We start from the raw sequence: 26,598 nt of genomic DNA on the forward strand, positions 1-26,598 counted from the left end.
TTGAATGCAAAAACATTTACTACACTTCTGCACATCTGAAACCATTGGTGTGCATGACTTGTAATAACCCCCAGCCCTTTCCTTCCTCTTTACTCCGTCACATTGCTGATCCTTGCATAAACTGCACTTGACCCTTTAACCTGCCCAGCTCTTGGCCTTGCCTTCACTTTGGACTGTGGTGTCTGCTTTTGAGGAGCATCTACCCCTCCCACTGCTGCGTCACCCACCTTTCCTGCCACTATTTCCTGAGATAAGCTTCAGCTACAACTGCAACCCGCTCCCCTCCCCCTCCCCACTTTGGCTGCTCCCATCTCTGCCTTTTGCCAGAGAGAGAATGATGAGGAAAAAAGGCTTTTGCAGGAGAAATTCTACCCCAACAAGATGATTTGGCCCAACCCAAGCCTATATAACCTTCCCCAAAACTCCTTTTGTACTGATTCCAGGAGGGTTTTCATTCAGTAAGACACAGTCATTAGCCTTTCTAGGTTGGCCTTTCTAATGTTTCCAGCTGCCTGTGGCTCTCCTGCTGTTTGTGGGTGACCCGCAGTACCTAAGACAGGGGCTGGATTCCTTAACACAGAGCTTGTCCGCATCATAAGCTTACCTGCGTTAATCTCCATGGCTTCCCTTCCCCAAGTGTCAGAGAGCAGGGGAACAGCTCTGACTAATCTCAGCATTACCCAAAGTACCCTAACAAATCCCAGGAGAGCTTTTCAGTTTACATTTTGCAGGCTTGATGTGCCTGCTGGGCATGTTTTTGCTCTCCGTCCTTGTGGCTTCCAAAAGCGTTCGGGGCGGCCGACAGACAGAACGCACACTACACATGGGCCTTCCCTTCCCTGCTCTACTCTTTGGGGGGAAAATCCTAAACTGCTGGTCTATAAATAGTAATAGAAAAAAAGTTTAAGAGCATCTGGACTTTTTTAAGTGTGAGGAGGCTGTGTGTACGCCTCTGTGGCAAAGCTGGAATCCGTCCTCTGCAGGTGACGCGGCAGGCAGGATGTGGCTCTCCTCGGAGATGATTACAGAGCAACCAGCAAGCCAAAACCACAGACATTCTGGGGCTGGAGTACACATGGGGAGATTCCCATGTTGTAGCCAAATTCTTTCAATATTAGAAGGCCAGATAGGGCTATATGTGACAACGTACAGGTTACTATTGCCAGTCGGATCTACCGGCCCAGCTGTGATAAGAGTTCCACTGTTCAAACTGTGGCTTAGAAAGAGCAAGAAAAAGACACTTAGGTCAGATCTACATAGTGCTTGAACTTTGGTGGACTCACCAGAAAGCAACAGGGTGACAGACATTCTGTAGGTTTTCAGACCTTGTTATCCCAATGCCCCTCAGCTATCTTGTGTAGCTTCCCCACAGCAGTTCAGTCGCCTCTTCGCAAAGCTGTTTTTATCCCAGGTCTGGCCAGCACCACATACACAAACCACCAGCCCTAACCCCCAATGCTACTTCATGCCTTAGGTCAACATGCCACTTCTGCTAACACCCCTTCAAGTCCTACAAGAAAGCCCACAACTACCATTCCATGCCCATCCAAGTTGTTAGAAGGTTTCACTTTAAAAAAAACAACACCATCCCTGCTGGTTAAAGAGGCCGGACCCAGCCACCTCTTCCCACAAGTCATCTAACCCCTTAAAAAAGCAACCACAACTCAGTTGCATGACGAGAGAGATCACTGCCCTGCTCCTGGAATGACAGCAGCTTCAAAGCAGGCCTCCCAGAAATGCCAGATCACTTGTGCTTCTTTGGCCCTAAAGTTTGCTGCATTTCTCTTTGAGATCCCCAACACCTCTAGGGCTCTGGCTTGCACATTTGCTCCCAAGTTCTCCCCAACACCTACGTCAGCCAGCTGGTTTCCTCATGAAGCCAAGCTGCCCTAAGCAATTCCAGCATCCCTCTCCTGGAGAGCACAACCAAGCCTACTGGCCTTGAGATCTGCTGGGCGGCTGCTTTAGAGCCCTTGGAATACCCCAACCGAGGCTCCGATCCTCTTGCTGGTAAAAAATAAATAAATAAATAGCCCCCCTCCCTTTTCTTAAAAAGGAGAGGCAGCCTGGCCCCCATCTGGCCCAGCCTCACTTCGCTAACAACACACATCCATTTACAACTGGCTCTCCTCCTCTTCGAGAGAACGGTTCAGTCCAGGGATGAACTTGAGTAGTCTTTTGCGGAAGCTCCCAGGTTTGCTCTTCCTGGGACGTGGTGTCCCCGTGGAGTTCTTTGGGTCGCAAGGCTTGTCCCAGAAGCGGGCAGCCCCACTGCTGCTGGCACATTTGACGCTGGCGCTGCGGGTCAAAGCTGGCCGCGGCCGTGAAAACTGGGAGAGCGCCGCAGGGAGAGCGTCCAGGGAGTCGGCAGAGTCAAAAAAGCAAGTCTGGTACACGGAATCCTCACTCTCGTCGGTGGCTGTGCTCACGCAGCCCACGCTGCTGTAAGTGCTGCTCGAACTCGGCAACCACATCCCCAACGGCATGGACTCTTTGGCCAACCCAGCGCCGTACAGGCAGGAACGCACAGACTCCAAGGTGTCATAAATGCTGGGGTCTTTCACCACAATGCCTGGCAAGAGAGATCAGAGAAGGATTGGAGCAAGTGCGGGGCCATGTGACCATCTCAAAAACAGAATCGGGCCTGAATGTTCATCCCCCCCCCCATTTGTAACACTTTAATCCTTTCCCTCCTGCAAGGGTTTCAGAGCTCCTCCCTTTTGCCTTTGACTGTCCTGGGCGGTGTATCGAGAGAATGATTGGTCCACGGCAGTCCGGTGAGCTTCACGGCTGACTGGGACTTGGGAAGGGGTCTCTGTAGTCTGACCTGGAGGGAGAAGAGCTTTTCCCATTTGGTCCCAGCGTTTGGGTCCCCAGGCTGAATCACAGTCCTCTAGCAGCCCTCAATCACTTAGCTGGACAGTGAGGGCAGAGGCCTTTTCCAGGTTAGAAGAAAAATGGATGTTTCTTTTGTATTAGCTGGAGCTTCAGCCCAGCATCAGTGCTACAAGCCCCCACCCACACATCAATCGGGACAGGTGGAGGAGTGCAGTCAGTGGTGGGCGGGCAGAAGATCACACTGCAAGAAAATGCCATTATGGGATGCGCCTCCTGGAGACAGTCCAATAGCACCTTTAAGACCAGCAAAGATTTGTGGAGCGCCTCCAGGACCTTTCGAGTGCAGAGTGCATTAAGTCTCGCGCCTTGAATAAATCTTTGCTGATCTTAAAGGTGCTACTGGGCTCCGTTTTTGTTTTGCTACTTCAGGTCAACATGGCTATGCACTTGAATCTACTGCTAAAAGTGCAGAAAACAAAGATGACAAGGGAACGTTTCTCAGCGGGAGGACAAACACAGGGGAGAAGAGAGCAGCTCTGTCTTTGCCACCAAGGGCCTCCCAAGTGCCCCTGGGCTTGGGATCGTGAGAAGTGCTCTCAAGCAAGGCAGAAGCAGAAATAATTTAAAAGGAGTCACAGACCAATTGGGAGGCTGAGTCGTGTGTCTTGCCTCCCACGCTACGTATCAGAATGGTCAGGTTAAGGGTGTAGGGCAGGGGTAGTCAAACTGCGGCCCTCCAGATGTCCATGGACTACAATTCCCAGGAGCCCCTGCCAGCGAATGCTGGCAGGGGCTCCTGGGAATTGTAGTCCATGGACATCTGGAGGGCCGCAGTTTGACTACCCCTGCTCTAGAGTGCTCATGCAAGGACATTCTACACAGTTCAGTCTGGCAGGCCAGGCCTCCTGGAGAGCCCATGCCATTGCAGTTCAGTTGCGAAATACTGCTTGGAGCATGCAATTCCTCCCCCCACCTCCGCCCCAGACAAACATGCTGGGCTGTGGTAAAGACATCGAGATCTTCCTCCTACCAATGCATTTCTTGTGTCCTGAAGGAATGCTTGGGAGGGACTGGGCTTGCCACATCAGAAGGCAGAGCTGGGGGGAACCCTGCCACCCCTTTGAGACCTGCTCTGCAACTATGGATACCCCGCATTTTACTCACCATGGACAAGGCGCTGCTCCTGCACCATCAGTGACCGATACTCTCCCCATTTCTCATACAGAGTTTGCTGAAAGGGAAAGAGGCCCGTTAGCTATGGCTCCAAACACACAGAATAGAACTATGTTTCTGCAGCTCACTTTCACTTGGATGCATATTAGCTGAGTTGCTTATTCTCCCCAGGTTTCTCAAAGAATCCACAAGGCTTTGGGGAAGGTTGAATCTCTCTACGGAAAAGCACAAAAGCTGCAACCAGTTGCCGCTACCCACCACTGCCTCCTCCCAAGCGGTCACTGGGCACCATCTAGGTGTCTCCCCCCGACCCAATGAGCAGCCACAGAGAATAAATTCATACTGGCAACCTTTTCTGGATGACAAGCCCTCTGTCAAATGCTGAACTTTGCAATGCCCTGGCAGCTGTAGGGCCAAACGAACAACTCTTCAAAGGGGTATGCACGGGAGTTCTCAAATTCACTAAGGAGTTCTGCTTAAGCACCCCCAGCTAGGTCTATCTCAGAGTGATCCCAAACAAGTGTGTTTATTAGGCATCCAGGGTGGGAGGCATGTACCTAACTATGCAGTTCCAAAACATTAAATTTTTGCAAAAGGGGGCAGCAATCCTCCCCCATTTCTGCCCTCCTGTTGTATAACCCCCCTCTGCTCCAATGCTGTTTTTAAGGGTCTGGGGGCCTCCAGGAATTAAACATTTGTGAGGATGAGGTCAATGGACTGGAGGAGATGGAGGAGAGCAGATTCCACTCAATAAAGTCCACAGTTGATGGGATGCACTCCAGCATGTCTGCCACCCACATGGCAGTCTTGTTTGCCATGACAGCACAGAACCAATTGTTAAGGACTGGACCCTGAGAGTTATGCTGAAGGCCCATTGCATAAAACACAAATGATCAGATTTTACTGCATGGCTATGCATCTGTCAAAGAGCAACTTTGTACTCATTCTTGAATTCCAGCCCACCTCTTTTTACTCCTAAATCCAGTGACACTGTCCCCCCCGCCAAAAAAAAATTGGCACATGCATTTCCCAGAAGCACCACTTACCTTGAGGTACTGCAGACGGGCCTCAAGCTCTGCTCTCCGGATTGAGGTGCCATACAAGGTCTCCAGACTGAATTGGGGTGGGGTGGGGTGAACAAAGTAGCTCTGGTTATTGATTGCCGGTTGGACCCCCTTTACACTATTGCTGTGGAAGAGCCAGCAAGGGCTGAGGAGATTTCCCAGGGTGAACGATCCTCCCCCCTTACCTGAGCATATTCCCGGATGCCTTGATGACCTCCACAATCTCACGGTGACGGATCCCCTCTACATTGAGGCCATTCACACCAGTAATTGTGTCTCCTGCAGGTGAACCAGGCAACAGAGGTGTCAGTACCCTCCACATAGCCTTCTGCCTGGGCTCTGGATGAGGTCCGGGTTAGCAAGATCTATTGCCTTGCCCTGCCCCACCCCCCCTCCCCCCGGTCCCACTGCAATATCTAGCACACCCTTGTTAGCTGACTGCGGGAGGAAGGAGGGATCTTGCCATCTCAGAAGATTTTGGATATGTGCTGTTTTTATGGTAAGGTTTTATGGGGTCCAAGGACAAAGGCAGGCAAGAAATTAAATAAATAAATAACATATAAAAGGGCAAAATCAGCATATTCTATCCTCTTTTCCAAACAAGGTATCTTGGGGGGTGGGAAGGATAACCTGTGCTACAAAGGTAAACGTTATGTGCTAACAAAGCCTCCAAATTATGCAGAAACAAGGTTCTGCAAACTGCAAATCATGCAAAGTTCCAGCGTCAGTTCTGCATAATTCCGTCTGTTGTGGACTCATTGCAGAGCCAGCTTGGCGTAGTGGTTCAGAGTAGTGGCTTCTAATCTGCCAAACCAGGTTTGATTCCCCGCTCCTCCTCCACATGCAGCCTGCTGGCTGACCTTGGGCTGGCCACAGCACTGATAAAGCTGTTCTGACCAAGCAGTGATATCAGGGCTCTCTCAGCCTCACCCACCTCCCAGGGTGTCTGTTGCAGGGAGAGGGAAGGTGAATGTAAGTCTCGTTGAGACTCCTTCGGGTAGAAAAAAGCGGCATATAAGAACCAACTCTTCTTCTTCAGACAGCCTCACTCTCTGCTTACCCGCAAGTCTCTTCCAGGGAGTTTCTCTAGCTTCTCAAGTTTAAATCAGCAATTCCCCACAATTCTAAGCCAATCTCAATAACCAGAAAGGCTAGAAAGTTTCCTTTAAGAAAAAAAGGATTAAGCTGAGGGAGGGGCCAATACCATTGTCTGAATTGTTCCTGCAGGCCTTTAGCAGAGGGGCATGGAGGCACACAGGAGAGCCCTTCCCATACCTCCCACACTGTGGGGGCCGGGACACCTCCCCCTGCCCGGCACTCAAGTGGAAGAGGTAAAGAAGCAGCCCTATGAAGAACCTGGGTGCCTGCTGCTCTGAACACCCTCCAGCTCCACCTGCAGCCAATGTGACTCTAGGAACATCATCAGCTCTCCGGGGAATGGAGCAGTGGTTGAGAAAGTCCCATGCACCGCCCTCTGCTGCTTCTTTCTCTCCAGCCTCCCTGAGGTCATGCTCATTCTGTGGACCCATCACGGGATTCAATCCATAAGAGGAAACTCTGCCTCCAAAAGCTCTCCCTTGAGTGTTTGCCAGATCACAGCAATGTCCTGCTCTGGCTCTTTTTCTCTAACACGAGTGGTGAAAAACCCTTGTTGATCCAGATTAGATATGAGCCTGTTGCAAGGGTGACATTGCCCCCTCTCTCCACAACGGCATCTACCTTTTATCTGCAACAGATCAGAAGTGACCTGGACAGAGGAAACCTTTTGTCTCTTGTGTTTGAAACTGAACGCCTCCTAGTCAAGGGAAGGGCTCTCTGCTTGGGAGGTAATCGGGTGGGCCAACCCTTCCACGACACTTGTTTTGTCAGAACTCAGACTTCTGCCCGAGCACTGGGAGGCAGCATGAGAAGCGGTGCAGGTGCAGCTCTTATTGTTCCGCTGGCCCAGCCTTCCATTCAGCAACAGCTGGGCAAATACAGCCAGCAACGTCACGAGGGCTCCACTATCCATACATGGCCTATTGATCCTCCGATGCCGACTGAGCGTTCCCCAGGCTCCAGTGTTCATGTTTGCCTGGCCTGGTCTAGTTTCAAGGCTGTAGCTGTTGAATGTTCAAAGAGGAAGGAGGAGGAGGCAACCTCAGGGCAAAAAGCCAGAAGTAGAGGAGGCAGCGATTTCCCTCAAGGTGGTGGGGAAACGATAGGACAGATCTCAGTCAGTGCTTGACTGAGAGCCCTGTGGACATTGTCATGAACTCCAGGATGGAAAATGTGGGAAATAAGTGAAGCAACATGAAGATCTACTTCCAATTCACTCCCCCCCATTGCACAGTTCAAATCATTCCCTCCCCTATAATGTTTTCTAAATAGTACCATAGAGGAGTTAACTGCGTTCTTTAGACCTCTTCCTCCTCCTAGCCCAGCCCTGCCCAAACAGAAGCAATTGGGGGGGGGAGGGGAAGAGCGATAAGCAGCTGCTAAGGGGGTACAGAGCTTCCTACTGCCAGCATGTTCAGTGGGCCATTTGCCAGGTCTCCTGTTCTAAGTTGGACACAGCAAGATACTGAAGAGAGACAAGATATCTGAAACCCAATCCGTATTTGCTCAGTTTCCCTTGCCCAAGGCTCACACTCAGAGCAGCTTATTTGGTCATGTTGTCCCTTACCAGGCTTAAGCCCAGCTATTTGGGCTGGGCTCCCGTCATGAACACGACAAACAAAGGTGAACATCTCCACACTTTTGGTGTCCTGGTGGTGCAGCCCATAGGTCTGAAAAGAAGCAGGGAGGAAAGATGTGGGAGGAGTGTTATTAGACGGCCACAGGGCAACCTCACAGCATCCGAGCTTCATCACAGGCTGAGCATTACCTAGGCGCATAGACACACCTGCAGGTACAAGAGGTTCCTCTAGATACCACAGATCCAGACACTTAACACAGAAACAAAGATTTCCCCAAGAACTGGGTGCATCCCCCAAATAGGTACTTTGGATTTTGAAATCATACAGTGCGGCTGATGCAGTTTTTGGCAAACATTTAACTTTCTTAGCCAAGTCCAAGAAGTTGAGTTTGATGCTGGGACCCGGAATCTATGAAAACTTAATATTTACCATCTCCAGTGAAACGGATCAAGTAGGAGTTAGTGTGAAAGAGTTCCACTCAAGAATCTGGAGAGCCACTGCTGGTCAAAACAGACCATAGTGAGCTTAGCACATCTGAGTTTATATAAGGCACCTTCTTGTGAGGTTCTCCCGGGACCACTGGGGATATTCTCTCTGCACTTACCTGAATCTCAAAACCAAAGGCTTGAGCTTCTTCCTTCTCCAGTGTGATCACCTTCCTGAAAATGTGCATGGAGAAGTCAGTAACTGGAATTTCCCAGAAGCAGCATAAGACACAAGGAGGGAGCCTTCCTACAGCCACAATCTCCACTGGCTGGGCTCAACTGTTACCCCAGATGATGGAGCCAAAGGACTCCCTGCCTTGTAGGCCAATGATTGCTTTCTAAAGAATACAGGCCAGGCAAGAGGTCTTTTGGCCCTGCAGGGTTTTTCTAGTGTTTGCATTGCACTAATCCGTCCTTTTCCGATTGCCACCCAACCTGCTCCCACGTTAATCCGAGAGAGTAAGCGAGAACAGAATTGTCCTTTATGTACCACCCCTTCTTCACAAAGGCTCCAAAGGACAATGTCTGGATACAGACACAAAAGCACAGCCAGAAGACCAGAAGCCTAATTATCAAAAAGGCAGGTGAACTTAGCCAGCAGTAGAGCAAAATCAGGTCACCGGAAATTGGGCATTTCACTATCATTTGCTAACAAGCAACCTGTACACAAACTCATTTATAGTAGTATAATGTGTACATATGCACTGCTACTTTAATCAGGGGGAAACATTAGGAAGCCTTCCAGCAAGTTAATTGTTCACTTGCTGGATTCTTGCTGCTGGAGGATGGGAGCCCCACAGAAGAGCCACACACAGTCTGGGTGAGTTGCATTAAAGAAACATATAAGACTATCAAAATCATTTAATAAACTATAAGGACTTCTTCCTGGGTCTCTCTGCTGTTCACGCAGAATACAGGAAGAGGTTATGGATGAGAATTATACAAACACTGATTGATTCTCATGTGTCATGTTTGCAATGAATTCCCATTGGAGAGAAGCTGAGCATTTATACAGCTTCAACACATGCCACACCTCTTACAAAACACCTATAAGGCAAGTGTCACCATATAACAGATGGAAGAGGGAGCTGATCGAATGAATGTGTTTGTGGAGCAGGTAAAATTTGAACCTGAGTCCTCCCAGATTATTCTGCCCTGCTCTGCTTGTGTGTGACCTATATGCACATGATCACAGAAAGGGACAGTTCACCAGCAGCATCCTGAGACAGTGAGTTCCACTGATAAGCAACAATGCAAAGATCCTTAAATGCAAAGCATCACACCACAGGGGGGAGGAGACTGTGACTGAAGCTTCTGCATCTGCTACTTGAATGGGGCAGGCTGTGATATCTCACCACCTTCGTTTCTGGCATCTTTTCTGAGCTACCCCCTCTACCTTTAGTCTTACAACCATGGTTCAGCAGAAGGTATGGGGGGCTGGGAAAGGCCTCAGGCTAAGACCCTGGAGAGCTGCTGCCAGTTTGAGCAAATCATGCTGATCTTGATAGAACAGGGGCCTGATCCTTCATAAGGCAGCTGCATGTGCTCATTTTACAGCAATGTTCTACCATTCCTGCTAAAGAGGTAGATCAAAATTAGAACGTCCTGATGCATCAACGATAGATCACCCTCACACACCCACAACTGCTTACACTGACCCAGATAGGAAGCTCAACACGGCCCATCCGTTCATTATTTGGTCAGAGAGGTCGAATTGCAAAAGCAATTCAGGTGAGATGGGGAGGGCCAATTTCCATTTATCGCCTGTGAGAGTGGGGAAGTGATAAAACCTCCACCATGACAGTGGAAGCAGCCGATTAACTGCTTTTTACGGGGGCTCTCTCGTTCGTATCCTGGATGCACTACTGTTTGCCCACGCTAAGGAACTGACCCTTGGATGAGTGTGGCTGTGCAATCAACACGGGCCTCTCCTCCCTCTTTACCGAACAGATTCAGTGTCTGAGGCTACAGATCTGGGTTCCACATTAGCATCCCCTGCTCTGATTCCCATCAGTAAAATGGGACTAATGGTGATGAAACAATGCCCAGTTTTTTGTCAGGGCAAAGTCTGGCAAGCATTTTGTTCATTAAAGCACTGCGGAACTAATTGTCAGCAGGCTGCCTGGCTGCCCTAACCTGGTTGTGGAGTTTGTTTGGAAAATGGGCAGGAAAGGATTTAAATTACAGTGCTCAAGAGGGTAAGTAGACCGTGGTTATCTTGGGGAATTCTTGTTTGCAGCTGTAGGCACAGAACCAACTCCTGATGCAGGAGTCGTATCTCAGCACTGCAAGAGGGTGGAAGTTCTGATTAAGCATCTGTCATTCTCAAGGGTACCCCCCAGGGAAGGCCAAAGGGCCCAACAATGCTCTGGGAATTAACCCGTGTGTACAAAGGCCAAGGTCTCTACTCCCTATTAAGCAAGCCACAGGAGGGGGAAATGTCAAAAACTCCCCTAGATGATCCATTTGCACTCCAGCTTTAGAAATCAGCCAAGCTATTGTTGCCATTGAAGGAGCTCCTCATTCAGAGGTATGAATAGAGGGCCCATCATTAAAGTCCACCCCCCCCCAAATGCCATTCACACCCCAGAGGCCATGAACGGAGCTGAGGCCACCAGAAGGTGGCTGCACGCGTCACAGCTGTGACCAGTGATTAACAAGCCACACTGACATAAATTAACCTTGAGGATGAAATTCCGGATGCAAACTTACTATGACGGTGTACTTGTCAGAGACAGGGGTGGCTTTCTTATTAAGACAGCTAAAGAAAGAAAACTACAAGGCCTACTTGCCTGTCCTGTCTTAATCTGTCTTAATCTGCAGACAGAACAGAATTTGCTGATCCCACTCAATTCTCCTGGCAGGAAAGGAACAAAGCCACATACCTGTGCTGCTCTGGTGACTGGCTGAGAGAGCGCCATTTGAATCCGGAGCCCTGAGAAGGAAGCAACAAAAACAGACTAATTAACCACAAACATGGAAGGAGAAAGACAAGAACGTTACAGCTCCAAGGACGGCATAGGCATAAGCAATCTCTTTCAGGGATTTGCAGCAGGAGAATTACAGGTGTGCTGGATCCTAAAATGTGCCCGAAGAGGAAGGTTGCTCGTGCCAGTTGTGCCACACCCTCCTGACCTCTCTATAGCTCTAGAAAATATTTTAATCTCAGGTAAAGGGTATAGAGTCCATTTCCTGACCTCTGTCTTTCCTGAAAAAAAAACTAAAAACAAGCCATGATCTCAAGTACTACTGTGCCATTTTTATAACACACTTGTGGCACCTTGAGGGGGAAGGGCTGGTAGGCCAGAGCCCTCTCCCATCAGCTGTCTGTCAACAAAAGCTTCTGCTTCAATAAGCTGACTAATCTTCAAAGTGAGATGAGACTGCTACAGAAGCTCAACATGCCCACCCTACTAGAATCACCTGTGAGCACACCTTGACAGAGTAGGGAATCCCAAGGCGCCGCATATGATGCTCTTGACAGTGTAGACCAGGGGTAGTCACAACCTGTGGTCCCCCATCTGTTCATGGACTACAAATGCTGGCAGGGGCTCATGGGAATTGTAGTCCATGAACATCTGGAGGACACAGGTTGACTACCCCTGGTATAGACTGTTAATTCCCCACTTCAGATTTCACCTCAGCAACAGACCTTTAGGTAAGTCACCATCTCTTGACCTCATGTTTCCCACCAGGGACTATCCTGGGATGATTCAGCCAATCCCATGGCCCTGTTGAAAAACACTACTGAGCTTTGTTGGTTCAAAACACAATAATGTGATACCTTTCAGTTACATGAAGCAAGGTTATCCCAACTCAGTGAGCAAGTTCGGAGTTGGCCAGGATTCTTCCAGCATGCTGAAAAGTTCTGGTGATCCCAAATGCTTACTGTTGTGACCCTGTGGTTGGTCAGAACAAAAAGGTGCCAATACTCTTCTTGACTGACATGGCTACCCATCGTCGCCAAGGCTCAGAGGACCCAAAAGGTCCTATTTTTTGCTGTTAAGTTGCAGCTGACTTATCAAGGCCTTTCATGGGGTTTTTGAGGTCCCATGGGACCTGCCTCTGTGTAGCAACCTGGGACTTCTCTGATGGTCTCCATCTAAGTACTAACCAAGGCTGACCTGGCTTAGCTTCCAAGATCTGACGAGACTGGCCTGTCCATGGGCTGCACACCCATGCCAATGTTATTGCCCTGGTCCCAACCACCCACTAAGGCAGCTCCCTCCCACTTCAATATAGAAAGTGCCACTTAAACTGGAGGAAGGCTTAAAAGCTTTGCTCAGTGGAGTAGCTGTGGCCACTTTATGAACTTGACTTGGGTAGCCCATTCAAATGTCATGTCTTTTATCAAGACCAGGCCTTCAAGGTATGTCAGAACTTCACAGGTTTAGCCTTCTCTGTGCCTGAGAATCTGCATAAAGATCAGAGGCCAGAAGTAAATGACCTATTTACTGTTATGTTCTTTAGAACTAACAGGAGACCCAATTACCAGGTCCAGCATAAAAATCAATAACGAGCAAACAAACCTGAGCATTTGGGTGATTTTTCAGAGGAACCTCCGCCCCCAGAAGCCCTGAAGTCAAATGTTTCAGACACTTGACTTGAGATTATAAATTCAAAAGAGGGTCTCTTGCAGCTGCTGAACACCCACCACAAATCTGGATGTCAAACCGGCACAGTTGAAGTCACGTTCTGAACATTGCAGGCTTTTAAAAGCCACATGGCTCAGTGCCACAGGGAAATGAAAAATCTTTGGGAGAGAAGGGCTTTGTTTTACCCCAAAGCCCAATTTTTAAATAAATTAATCATCTATCCCATCCGGAACAAACCCTCTCATTGTTGGGTATTTAACCAAAGAGGTGGTCCCAGTGCATGACGGGAGCCGGGCTAGGGTCTATTAGCCAAATGTATTCGCATAAATAGATCCCACCACCCTCAGAGGTGGGTGGAGGCCCCGCATTCCAGTTCACATTTAGCATGGAGAATGTCAGACAGCTTGGCAGAGTCACAAACAGCAGTTGGTAATAAAAGACAGAGCATTGTCATTAAGTTTTCCAAGTTGCGCGATGTGTGCAAACGTATGCGTCTTTGGTTTCTTCATTGAACTCAACATCTGAGATCAGCCAAGAGAGAAGGCAGCAGGTTTGTATTAAAGAGAGACACATGCAATTGGAATTACGCTCGAAAGTAAACATCTGCTCACACTACGATGGGGATGCTTCAGCACGTCAGCTGAGCCTGCATCTAAATGCACAATAACCTTCCCCCAACACACACACAGACCTTTGTTTTCACAAGCCTAAAAGGACTACCAGGCTTCCAAACTGCAGCACGCCAGGTCAAAGTGGTACTTCCTCAAGAACTGGGGATCATCCACAAGAAGGTTTTCTGAAGTCCAGGTTTACTACGAAAACAGAACCTCGCCTAGTGAGCTTGCTGGAGGAAAACCTCAAAAGACCATGATTCACAGCAACACGGAGCTGAGGATTGAGATCACCTTATTTGAGACGTCTCTGGTGGGTCTCTGCAGCTATGAAGGTCCAGCCCCATCCAAGTCAAGCAGGAAGCGACTTCTTTTCTAAGCCCTGTCTTCTTGTGACCTGTGCTTGTATGTGGCCCACTATCCTCATGCTATCCTGAATACTGGGTCAGGAGAACAGCATGCTAGGAGAAAAAGGCCCTAAATTCCACTACCCCCCCCCCCAGCCTCACCCAGGCATGTAGGACAACAAGGTGAGGTCACCCAGGACTGGCAAGGATTCCCCTTCATGGCTCTGATCCATCCACATGTAGAAGAAGAATTGGTTCTTATATGCCGCCTTTCTCTACCCGAAGGAGGCTCAAAGCGGCTTACAGTCGCCTTCCCTTTCCTCTCCCTAAACAGACACCCTGTGGGGTGGGTGAGGCTGAGAGAGCCCTGATATCACTGCTCGGTCAGAACAACTTTATCAGCGCCGTGGTGAGCTCCAGGTCACCCAGCTGGTTGCATGTGGGGGAGCGGGGAATCAAGCCCATCTCGCCAGGTTAGAAGTCCGCGCTCCTAACCACTACACCAAGCTGGAGGGAGATCCAACAAGAGAGAGATTGATTCATTAAAGGAACTCTTCATTCTGCAAGAGCTGAGCAGGTGCTTCAGAGGCTGCTAATTCAGGGGGTCGCCATGAGTTGGAAGCCATCCGATGGCACAGCACACAGGCCCACTGAGCTTCTTAAGGATAACTTACGGAAAGGGAAATGAAAAGTGAAGCCCGTAATTCAAGTGTAAACTATGCACAGATTTTTGCCAGTGTGCTAAAACAACTGTGCGGAGACCTGCTGTGTGTAGGGTCATCATTATGATGAGATGTTGGTTTTTCACTTCTTGGCAAAGGACCCTTGACCACCAGTAGTTGGGCTGCAGGAACTTTGTGGAGTATCAGCACCAGCCATCAGTAATGAGTAATTCAAGTTAGCTGCCTGTAGACCTCTTGCTCTGAATTTTGACAACATTTTGCTCTTTATTCATGAAAGGCTGCTGGCCCCAGAGCAAATACAGAAGTCTGCCATTCAAACTCTTCCTTGGAGATGGCTACCAACAGTGTAGGAAGGCTGTGTTGCTTGGCTGGCATGTGGGGCCTAAAGCTCCATGCTTGAAAACTCCCTGCTTTTTCAGTTTTGCTCAGGGCCCATCTAAATAGAAGCCGAACGTGCTCTCCCGCTCCTGAATATTAAACCCTCCTCTGTGTGGCCAAGCAAGTGAATAGTTCAGTCTGTGCAACAACGTGCAACTGGGAGCCAATGGGCTGCAGTCCTGAAGACTCAGCGGTGTTGGTCAGATTCTTGAGTGTGCGTCACTGCCATGTACAGAGGCTGTGCAAATAGCAAACCTCTTTGCTGTTCAGAGTCTTAGCCAACTGACCAGATAGTTGTGGCCAAGGGAGCCTTTACAGCAAGCCACAGGGAGGAAAGAACGCCAAGAATACACAAACAGGCCTTTGCAAGGGCCTCCTGAGGCCAGAGAGGCCTAGAAGTGACAGAAGCTGCTCCAAATGGCAGCCATCTGAGAGGGGATGCTTGCCTTTCGTAGGAACTCAATTACGCCCCTTTTACTCCCACCCTCGCCTTGGTTCCTAGGCCAGAACATGCACAAGGACAGCCATGGGCCCACTAAGACTGCTGTCTCCATCCGTAATTAAACACAGACGCTTATGCAAACATGTGCTTCCAACAGCAAGCCGGAGGCAGCTGGCTGCGAGAGGGAGACACACGGAGCACTGAGGATGGGGTAGCTGGGCACAAGGGACAGCAATGAACAGGAGACGAGGGTTAAGCCTCCCCAACGATGGCGATCCTGGGCACCAAATGAAAGAGGCATGCAAATAACTGCATGCTGCAGAGTTTTGAAAGTGAAATGAGCCTGAGCCACATCATTCCTTCCCGTCCAACGACTGATGGCTCTGTAAACAAACAGGCTTTTCATCTCCCGCCTGGGAGAGGGACTAGTTTCCTGCTGTGGGTGGGGGCTGCTTTTCCAGGGTTACGGCTGGGTTGGACCCAGCTGGCGCTTTGCAGAGATCGCAGGCAACAGACCAAAGATCGCCGAGAACATGGCCACGCGGCAAGATGTGCTCGCTAGCCAAACGATTCACCGAAGTAAGCTGCTGATACAAAAAGAGAGCAAGTTGGCTGTAGGAAACGGCTTCACAACTTCTCCTGGGCAAAATCTCCACGGCAGGCACCACGGCCAGATCTTCTGCCTGCATGCTTGCTCCTGCCCATACAGCAGTAGGTGCTTTGCTCCCGCCTGGCACTGAGGCCACTAAGTTCCAGGTGGGGCCTGGGGGTCTCCTAGCATTTAACCCTGTCTCCAGATGACAGAGATCAGTTCACCTGGAGAAATGGCAGCTTCAGAAAGTGTATTCTATAGAGTTACACCCTAAGTCAGGGGTAGTCAACCTGTGGTCCTCCAGATGTTCATGGACTACAATTCCCATGAGCCCCTGCCAGCAAATGCTGGCAGGGGCTCATGGGAATTGTAGCCCACGAACATCTGGAGGACCACAGGTTGACTACCCCTGACCTAAGTGAACTTACTTTCCAGGCATTCTCTCCCTCCCCATCCCAAAAAAAGCCTTTAGGAGTTGGTCAGGATGGAGTTGGCAACCCTATGTGGCAGAGAGTTCACTACTTCTGCAGTGAATTAAGCCCTGCAATCCGAGTAACAGGATCCCCCAAACAGACACACAGAATTTTGAATGGCGGGCCTTGTGAGTGCAGAAAGGTGGGATACAAATTTTGTAAAATGAAAAAAAACAGTTACAATGCAGATCTTGTTAAATGCCATGTGAGGCTGAGCTACAATTTTAAGTTGCTATAAACCACAAGGTCCTAACTGTTAACGGTTGGGGTTTTTACGGTTCCAGTATCCAAGTCTGGCTGAGAAAAACCAACAACCAGGATACAAATTTTACTCATTATCTATTAAAATAATTAATCACCACGATATACAAATAAAAGTGATCAAGAGGGAAAACAAAACAGCAACTTGGACCAAACTGCTTAAAAAGTGTCATTCATGATTATTCTTTATGTGTATCCAATCTTGCCCTGGGCTCCTAGGATGTCAATGAGAAGCAGGGAGCAGAAATCAACCTCCAAGTGAAACCAGCAGGAGACACAGCTAATTCTCTTGGCCTCAGGGCTGCCCATGAGATCTTTTGCACTGCCCTGGTCCAGAGGTAGTCAAACTGCGGCCCTCCAGGTGTCCATGCTGGCAAATGCTGGCAGGGGCTCATGGGAACTGTAGTCCATGGACATTTGGAGGGCCGCAGTTTGACTACCCCTGAACGGCACATCCATCACAAAAGGCAGATGTTACCTGCCAAGGCAGCTTTCCTCTTCTAAACACTGAAGTGCCAAGTACTTGATTCTTACCTCTCACAGCTTCAGCTTTCTTAATTAGTGGGGAGGGGAGAATCTTCAAGTGTGCGCTGTTTGCTGACACACTCCCACAGTGTGATGCTCACGGTACAGTACAAAATCTCATGCAAGAAGAGGCACTTAATGTCTTCCTCGAGCCAGAATTAGAACCTATTAGCATACACATTTTGGCAAGCCCCAAGCTCCTGGCAGGACCACAACCAAAGTCAGAATTCCCTACTGGCAACCATCTGGGCTGTAACTCTTGAGATCCCCCCCCCCCCTTCTGGTCCCAGCCACCACTAACAGTTACCAATGAAGAAGCCCATATTAAAATGACCGGTTATCATCTCACATTTACCCTCACCTCCCTGGGCAGCACTCAGAATCACTGAACAAAGCTGCTTTTTGGGGTCTATGATGCAAAGTTAGTCTTGAGGGTAGCTGACACCAGCCACTCCCTTCTCAGCACACTGGCTGGTTTGAAGGACAAGCTGCTGTTACAAGAACTACATCCCCAAACTGATGTTAAGTCTTTCACCAAGTGGCAGATCTATCCGTGAATTTCCCAGAAGCAAGTTGGGGGCTCAGACGTACTCCAAATGTACTCTTAAACACGAGCAACTTAACTCCTGCCATGAGTTCTCTACGTGCTTAAGCCCACTTCCCGATTATCCCGAAGGGAGCTCAGTTCTGCGGCTGAGAAGCAGACCCGGCATGAGCCGGCTAGAGGGGGAAAGGCAGCTGTTCTGCTTACAGGCATTGCCAGGACCGTGCAGAGTCTGATTCAGGGCAAACTTACCAGGCAGTTTCAAACTCAGAACCTTTCATTACTCACTGCCTGTATGGGATAACCACTAAGAGCAAAATCCACTGCTAATTAGAGATGAATTGTGCAGTGACACTACGAAAAAGGCTTGGGTAAGCCCATCCCTAGAAGATGTTGCCTGTGCAAAGGGCCAGTGCCCCTTTTAAACAGCCCACACAGAAGTGGGTAATTATTCTGCATCCGTACTCAGGTAGCATCCGATTTTGCAACCACTGCTCATGCAGCAACAACTTGCCCTCAGAGGGGACTGTACACTATATTTCTGCATGAGCTGGTGCTCTTGGCTTGCCTTCGTCCAGCTGGGAGATATGCTTGAAACACTAATTCAGAGGGAAGGTCATTCTTAATTCTTCCACAACGCTTCAGGCACAAGACTGGAGGAAGCCTGAAGAGTGAAGAGCATCGGGACAAGGTTTGAACTCGCCACAATAGTCACACAGGTGAATGCTAACCCAGCGCAGAAATCTCTATGAACAAATCGTATTAAGAATTCTTGCTTTGGGAATTATGTCTGGGTCTGTATGCTGATCTTGGGTTGTAATAAAGCAACTGAGAAAGCTTTGGGAATTCAATACTTAAAGTGTTCAGGTCAGACATTAATGTGTATAAAATTATTTCCAAATCCTTCCAAAGATTTGCTCTTGACTTCAGAACGTTTCTGGAACCGGCAGAAAAATCTGCTTTGAAATGGCTTAGTAAATCAAGCTATAAGCGGTCACCACACTCACCCAATTGTTCTGTTTCTTCGCACTTATGTCACTTCTGTTCTGAACACCAGGCATGTTTCAGGAGCCAAGGTAGTCAGCAAAGACGTCATTCTTCAACAGCCGCCAGGCGCTGCCCCCATCACCTCCCCCTCCACCCCCATACTGAGGTAACAACTTCTGTAATCTGGTAATTTGGGGACGTCTTTATAGCTGCTACTCTAGTCATAGTGTTCAGAGTTCCTTTCTACAGCTGTTATCTCTGCCTGCAGTAACAGGCTACCATAGCCACAGGATACCATTATGGGATGTAGACAGTGACACAGGAAATGAGTCTTTATTTCTTCCAATACTGTATCAACCAACAAGGGATGCTCAGAGATGTGATGCTTAAGCTGCACGAGTGGTAAAGCTTTCCCCCCTAACAGGTTGTTCTAGTCTTGTTTCTAAGAACTCCCAACAATATAGGTAGATGAATGGATATATGTGAATGAATATATGAATAGATCTATCATAAGAACTTCCCATAGATCATTTGTAGATCGGTAGGGTGAAAAAAATGGAGAAATGTCAAATGGAAAAAATGGAGAATGGAGAAAAAATGGAGAAACTTCCGTGAGGCATCTCTTGCTGACAGAAGCTTCTCGTCTCCAGATGGTTTTTATGAGATCTTTCTACTCTGATACAGATACCCAGAAATACAACCTCCTGTTACAGATACAAATACTATCCACAAATATGGTTCTATACATGTAGCAAGAGCCTCTTGTGGCGCAGGGTGGTAAGGCAGCTGACATGCTGTCTGAAGCTCTGACCATGAGACTGGGAGTTCGATCCCAGCAGCCGGCTCAAGGTTGACTCAACCTTCCATCCTTCCGAGGTCGGTAAAATGGGTACCCAGCTTGCTGGGGGGTAAACGGTAATGACTGGGGAAGGGAATGGCAAACCACCCCGTATTGAGTCTGCCAAGAAAATGCTAGAGGGCGTCACCCCAAGGGTCAAACATGACTCTGTGCTTACACAGGGGATACCTTTACCTTATTCATGCAGCAGAATGCCTAAAATCTACCTAACACAAGAACTGATCAGCTCCCTTAGCAAGCTTTTTTAGGAAGAGGAAAAGCTCTGCAAAGGATTGCACTGTGTGTTAGCACTTTTTACTAACACAGAAACCTAGTCTTAAGCAGTTACAAGTTTGCTGGAGGTTAACTGGCAGTACAATATTACTTAGCAATAAGGTGAGAAGAAGAGTTGGTTCTATATGCTGCTTTTCTCTACCCGAAGGAGGCTCAAAGCGGCTTACAATTGCCTTCCCTTTCATCTCCTCACAACAGACACCCTGTGAGGGAGGTGAGGCTGAGGGAGTTTGCAAGACCCTAGCAAGGCCTCAAGGAGCAAGGTGATGATGGGAGCGGGAGGCGAAGAACTTACTCCTTTCTCCAAAGTGTTCATTCAAGCTGGAAAAACTGTGATTTCCACATGGGCATATTTTGAGAAGCTGAGCCAAGTACATAGCACAAGCAGCACTTGAAATTAATGAGACTTAAAAGTGTTGATGAGAATTTCCAGTCACCTGACCACCAATTCCAAGCCGTCTGCTCAGGAAAGCCTGAGAACGTTCTGTGGACAAGGATTATTCCTTGCGCTGCCGGAAAGATTTCCTGCTTCTCAACAAGCATGAGAAAATAGCGACATGTGCAAGACACGGTTACTTGGTGGCACATTCCAACAAAATAGTTCTACCTGCCACCAATCTCCAGGCTTATCCCCTCCACCCACTGCTCTAATGAACCAAAATCACAATTCTTCTGAACACACAATAATCACATATTCTAAAGTCAGCTAAATAAAAATTTCTTCAGGCCTCCAGAACACAAAGCACCACTACCAAGGGTGGCATTGGACCAGTAGTTCAAATGCTATTTTCCCTGTACAATAGATTTTGATTTCAACTAGCAAAATCGGGCAATCCTTCCTCTTATCCTACAGGAAGCCTAACAATTTTGAAAATATCTTTTGCCCTTGCAGGTAATGGCCATTATAACACTCAGAGGGAGTGTTCTAGAGAAGTCAAAAGCTTACACATTGTTTGGGTTCTTAAAAAAAGGTATTACATGGATGGTGGTTTGTTTGCTGACTTAATCATTCTTGGAACAAGTCTGAGGATTAAAGAACAAACTGGACAGATTTGCATTTCAAGTGCTTTTCTCCAAGGAGCTGGCTAAATTCTAGTCCTCAGGGGCTACCTGCTCCCTTCCTACCTGCCACCTGCCCTTCACACTAGCAATACCCACCCTGCAGAGCTAGCCCATATTAACATATTGCACAGTTAAGAAGGCTCAGCAGTTGACCCACATACACTTGCCCACCCCAACCCATCCTACAGAAAGGTGACCAAAAACTGGTGCTAAACAGGAAAGTACACCCAAATGTTGAGGTAACACAAGGAACAATGCCTGCAGGTGGGGGCAGATCGGTCAGTTCACTGGCAAGGACATTTCCTGGTGGGCCAATGCCACGGAAGGCCATTGGTGGTCAAGCTCCAGCAACTCTGCAAGCGGCTTAGCCCTTTCATTGGGAATCAGAGTCAGCTTGCCAACTGCGTCCTCCTGCCCAGCTGCCCTTTTGTGGGATGAAGGCAAAGGGTGAGCTGATGCCCAGTGTTGGCACCAGGGCTGACTTGTAGCACCACAGGGGCCGCTCTGCCACTGGGACTTACTCCAGGTCCTCTTCCACTTCCTAGTCTACTCCTGTCTGCAACAATATCCTAATTTTGGGGCTGGAGAAAAACAAATCCTCATTATCTCAACAGACCGAGATTACAGTGAGTCAGGATTGCAGTAACTGCCCTATCAGATGGGGGGGGGGGGCAGTGACAGAGATCAAAGGATCCATTTAGTTGGGTGGGTGAGGCTAGTCCTTTGATATGGCTTCCTTGTTTAAATGCAAAAGGGTTTTACAGGGCCTTGGTTGTCTGCAGAGATGGAATACCTTAATGCAGCCATTATCCTGTAATCTACAATGTGACCAACACTCCTCAGCAGCACCTGTGCTAGTCATGAACTCGGCCAGGCAAACAAAACTCCCAGCATGGGAAGCACAATCAGTCAAACAAAATTCACCAATGCCCACATCCAACTGTGAACGTCAGCTTAGAATTTAGGAGATGTTTGGGGGAGAAGCGAAGGAGTTTCCTCCTGAAAGGGGCATCTTAATATAAGCCGCAAGCCCTTTAACTCTACATGCCTGTATTTAACCCAAGTTTCACAATTCACATTAAGCGCACATGTGGGACTTTGCTAAATCTCAAATGACAGCCACATGTTCGCTTTCATGCAAGTGTCTCTCACTGTTTTTGCTAACAGGGGAGCACAGAAGGTAAAAGAATCCCATTTTTAAACACAAAAGGCCACCGTGACTGGCACAGATCAAATGCTGACGCACAACACGAAATGGTCCTTGAGACAGGAACTCAAGCTACTCTTTTCAACAGAAAGCTTTTCTGGCCAGGCTAAATATTGAACCATGGTACCCACATACCCCACAGCAGGTGTACTCAACCTGCGTTTGCTGGCAGGGGCTCATGGGAATAGTAGTCCATGGACATCTGGAGGACCACAGGTTGAACCATGGAGCAGAAACTTCACAGGGCTACTCATGCCCAGCAATCTTAGCGGCAGCCGTCTCCCCCACTTTCCAAGAAGGCCTTTTAGTTTCCAAGTGGTCATCCGGCCTCGCTCGTGTCAAGACAGGTCAAAGGAACATTCACCCCCCCTCCCCATTTTCAAGTCAGCTTTATTAGGCAACACTATCCCAAATGGGCAGGGCTCTAGAAGTGCCATCAGCAAAACAAGCACCATCCACCCTTGTGTGGGTCTCAAGGGACAGGTGGAAAACACCTGGAAGGGTACCCTTGCTGAAGGTCTTGCTTTGGTCCACGTCTGGACAGGAATCTGATGCCTGCCTGAGTTCTAGGGCAGGTGAAAGGCAGGAGAAGGCGCATAAAATTAATTACCCGCTTGGGTCCCTCAGCCTGTCCCCAGGAGGGAAACTCTTCCTGTCACAAGCTGTGAATTAGGAGGAGGCAGCCGATGGCAGAGGCTTCAAGGACGTGAGCAGGAGTTAGGGAAGGAGTCACTTGGGGTGTCCCCTCCCCCTCCACCGCACTCAGGCAGATCGGGGCCCAAAGCAGCGAGGACGGCCACGCGAAGACTCGGAACGAGCCCTCCGAGCCCCTTGGCGGGGAGACCCCCTCCCCTGGCAACCCCAACCGCAGCGACGAAGCCAGACACGGGCGGGCGGGCGCGCAGCAGCCCCGCAAATAGCTGCCAAGACGGTGCGCGGACGGACAAGCCGGGCTTCGGCAGCCCGGGGTCTTCTCCCCCCCCTCGCCCGCGGGGCCGGGCGGCGATGGCCACGTCCTTCCTTTGTGGCGGGAGCTGCGACGGGCATCGGCCAGCGAGCCTGCTGCCCCGTCCGGAGCCAGGCACGCCCTCGGAGCGGGCTCCGCGAGAGGGAAGCGCGGAGGGGGGGGGGGACGAAGCGCGGCGCAGGGTGGGGGGCGCCCGGGGACGGCGGCGCCTCTGTCTGCCTCCTCCCCTCCCCTCCCCTCCCCTCCCCTCCCCTCCCCGACTCACCCTCCGGGCTCGGGGCAAGGTGCCCCCCGAGGCCGCCAGCGCCCGCTCCAGCTCCGACGCCCGGTCCCCCGCGCTCAATGCCGCCACCGCCGCCTCCCGCTCCGGCTGCTGCTGCTGCCCGGGCCGGAGTCGCCGGAGCCTCCGCAGGGTCATGGCCAGGCCGTGGGGAAGGGAAGGGGGCGGCGGCGAGGCAGGAGCCTATATGGGCTCTTCCAGGAGGCGGGGGCGGGGCGCCACGGAGGACGCGCCCACCGCCCGTGAGGCCACGCCCCCTCTCCTCCCTCGCTTCGCGAAAGGGCTTCTTCTTCGGCCCTTTCAAACGGGGGCAGGGAGTCCCGCCCAGGCCACGCCCCCAGCCGGGAAACCCGCCGCGTGGCGATGTTGCCGTTCAGAAAGGCGAGCAACTTTTCTCTCGCCGCCGCCGCCGCCTTTTGAAGCCAGAGGCTCCTGCCGCGCTTTCGCTTCCTTCCACCGAAATTCCGCCGCCTGCGGAGCAGAAGTGTCTCGCCGACCCCGGCTACCTGCGCCCTCTCCCAGCCGAGCGCCACCGCACCTGCAGGGATACGCGCCCTGTGTGGACTGACGGACGGACGGCGTGTCCCGCCCGCCGGGGCCGGGCGCCCAAGGGTGGGCGAGCGAGTGCAGAAGAGCTGCGGGTTTCCGCCGTCTCCGCCCCCCCCCCCCGGCTCACGAGGGGACACAATGCGCCTTTCTGGAGGCGGTGGCGTGGCTTCCGCAGCTGGACCGCCTGAGGAGGGGAAAGCGGATTTGGGTCCGGTTCCACTGCATGAAAGCGACTATTGTGAAAACAGAGGGGGGGAAACACTCTTGTTTTTAAGGGGAGGGATGGCCTCAAAGGATTCTTTTCTGGTATTAATTTGTGGCAAGGAACTGCGATGGGGGGGGGATCATTAAAAACAAGCCCCCCTGCATTATCTAAGGGCAGGAGGGCCGCTTGAGGGTGTGTGTGTGTGCACGAGCAAGGTTAAAACAAACGGAGAAAGAAATCGCCTTGGTTAACCAGGGTGGTGTGCTGGTTAAGATCGGCGGCCTCTCGTCTGGAGAGCCGGGTTTGATTCCCTCCTTCCTCCTTCCCTTGCAGCCAGCTGGGTGACTTTGGGCCTGTTACAGTTCTCTCAGGGCTCTCCTAGTCCCTCCTACCTCACAGGGTGATGCGGAGAGAGGCATGGAAAGTGATGGTAAGCGGCTTTGAGACTTCTTCAGGTAGTAATAAGTGGGGTACAAAAAAAGCTGCTCTTGTTGCAGTCTGATACACACTTTTAAAAATACGTCACGGGACTACAAATTTCAATTCATTTGTTCGTTCCTTTCCTTGTAGGCTATGAAATGCCTCTGTGGTGGCTTAGCCCCCTCTGCTGGCTATTCCTCTCAATTGCAGAGAAAAATCTTCATATTGTAATAAGAGGTGCGGGCTCAAAATGAAACAGATTAGTAGCTATTTACTAACAGGGATAGACTTTTTAATATGTCACCATCAAACTCCTTGCCTAAATAAAGAAATTGCCACCAAAGATTCCCAGTGTACCCATGGATACACGGAGCCACTTTCTACTGTCAGACCCTTGATCTAACAAGGTTATCACCTACTCTGACTGGTAATGGATCTGCAGGATCCCAGGTCCCCCAGGCTTTCACTCACCTACTACCGGATCCTTTTAATTGTTATTCTAAAGCTCTTATCTTGGTTGTTTTATTACTGTTGTACATATCTTATGCTTAATGAACAAGTGTGTGTTACAATTAGATCTCTAAACGGGAGCCGAAATGCATTAGATCTACAGTTCATATATTGCATATAACATTGTTCCTTCAATAGCCTATGGGCTGTGTATGTATGCAAACGCTGGCAGGGGCTCCCTGGTGCATGCCCTGCAGAACTGACCTAGCTCTGGTAGGGCCCTGATCTCTGGGAGCTCATTCAGGGGTAGTCAACCTGTGGTCCTCCAGATGTCCATGGACTACAATTCCCATGAGCCCCTGCCAGCAAAGGCTGTGGCCCTCGTTGAGGTTAGACGAGCTTTCCTGAGGCCAGGGATCACCAGCCAGCTGGTGCTGGTGGAGTGTAACGCTCTTTGAGGGGCATAGGCAGAGAGACGGTCTCTCAGAAACATTTGGCCCAGACTGCGTTTTGCTCGTGGAATGAATAATTTACCGTGGAAATGTTCCTAATCCTGGTTTGTTTGTACAGGTAGGATTTAAGAGGCGTGACATAAGCATTCCAGCTACGGCTGAGAAGTCCAACGATTGTTGCCAAGGAAGTGATCAAACAGGTGGCTGTGTGTGCAAAATATGAAGAGTACTTTACAAAGTCTATGTTGTGGCTCATTAAAGCTTGCTATCGTCTGATGATGCAGTCTTCAGGTGGTGACTATGTTCTTGTGCATGAACCCCCATGTGCAGTGTTTTAAAATTGGGATGCTAATTCTAATTCAGCCTTACAGCAAGAACTCAATTCCTCCCTTTCTTTAGTATCCCCCCCCTTTCCCAAGGAGGGTGGAATAATTTCTCAGCATTGGGGATGGATGGGGAAAGTGAACATTTCTTCAACTTGTAGTTGTGTCAGTTCAGTAGGGGGAATAACAGACATTCTGGATTCAAGGTAACATGTTGCCTGTTATGTTCAAGTGTGGTATAGACTGGCTCTGTTCTCCCCAGAATTGTGAGTGATTCCTGACTTTGCAGCTTTAGAGGAATGCTGTTGTGAGTCTGCAATTGTTAGTTTAACAACAGATCTCTGAAGCACTAATAGGCTTGACACAGCTGTCTACTCCTGAAGCCATATAGCAAGTAATGCTGAGTTCTGACTTGGAATTTACGGCACAGTAAGCATATGGTTCATTTCTTTTTTTCCCCAAGCTAAGCATGCATTATCAGTTGTATATGCACGTGTTTTTAGGTCAATAGTTGTTTAATTGCGCTACAGAGATAACAAGGGGTAATTTTTAAAATGCAGGCACACTGTTTTTGTATTTTAAGAATTTCTTTGAAAAGTGTAACTTCTTAAAATATGAGGATTAGATGTAAAACTAATCTACATGTGTGTTGGACTAAGATTAGGAAGAACCAGGTTCAAATCCCTACTTGCCATAAAATTTACTGGGTTGATCCTCTGTCGGCCTTACCCACCTCACAGGGTTGTTGTGAGGGTACATTGGCGGAGGGGAGATCCATATATCCTCATCAGCTTTTTGGAGCTAGGGCAGCAAAAGTGCATTAAAGAAACATGTAGTGTATAATACACATTTATAGTTTGATAAATAGCCATCAG

The 26,598-nt window shown here is 49.5% G+C and overlaps 1 protein-coding gene and 1 long non-coding RNA gene across 2 annotated transcripts; one reads left to right on the plus strand and one right to left on the minus strand.

Moving 5' to 3' along the window:
* On the minus strand, positions 1–23,595 carry TAMALIN (trafficking regulator and scaffold protein tamalin). Its single transcript, XM_077328605.1, has 8 exons — positions 23,310–23,595; positions 11,124–11,173; positions 8,358–8,412; positions 7,741–7,843; positions 5,261–5,354; positions 5,058–5,124; positions 4,003–4,069; positions 1–2,572 (listed from the first exon to the last, which is right to left on the minus strand). Exons 1-8 carry the CDS (start codon positions 23,460–23,462, stop codon positions 2,115–2,117), a joined length of 1,047 nt encoding a protein of 348 aa, XP_077184720.1. The 5' UTR covers positions 23,463–23,595; the 3' UTR covers positions 1–2,114.
* A 52-nt stretch (positions 23,596–23,647) lies between these two features.
* LOC143833143 (uncharacterized) lies at positions 23,648–26,247 on the plus strand. The gene is made up of 3 exons (XR_013229537.1): positions 23,648–23,936; positions 24,412–24,508; positions 25,519–26,247. It is a non-coding gene; the product is annotated as an uncharacterized LOC143833143 (long non-coding RNA).
* Positions 26,248–26,598: the final 351 nt, after the last annotated feature.

The sequence above is a fragment of the Paroedura picta genome, chromosome 3 (genome assembly GCF_049243985.1).
Source record: "Paroedura picta isolate Pp20150507F chromosome 3, Ppicta_v3.0, whole genome shotgun sequence".
NCBI classification, from domain to species: Eukaryota; Metazoa; Chordata; class Lepidosauria; order Squamata; family Gekkonidae; genus Paroedura; species Paroedura picta.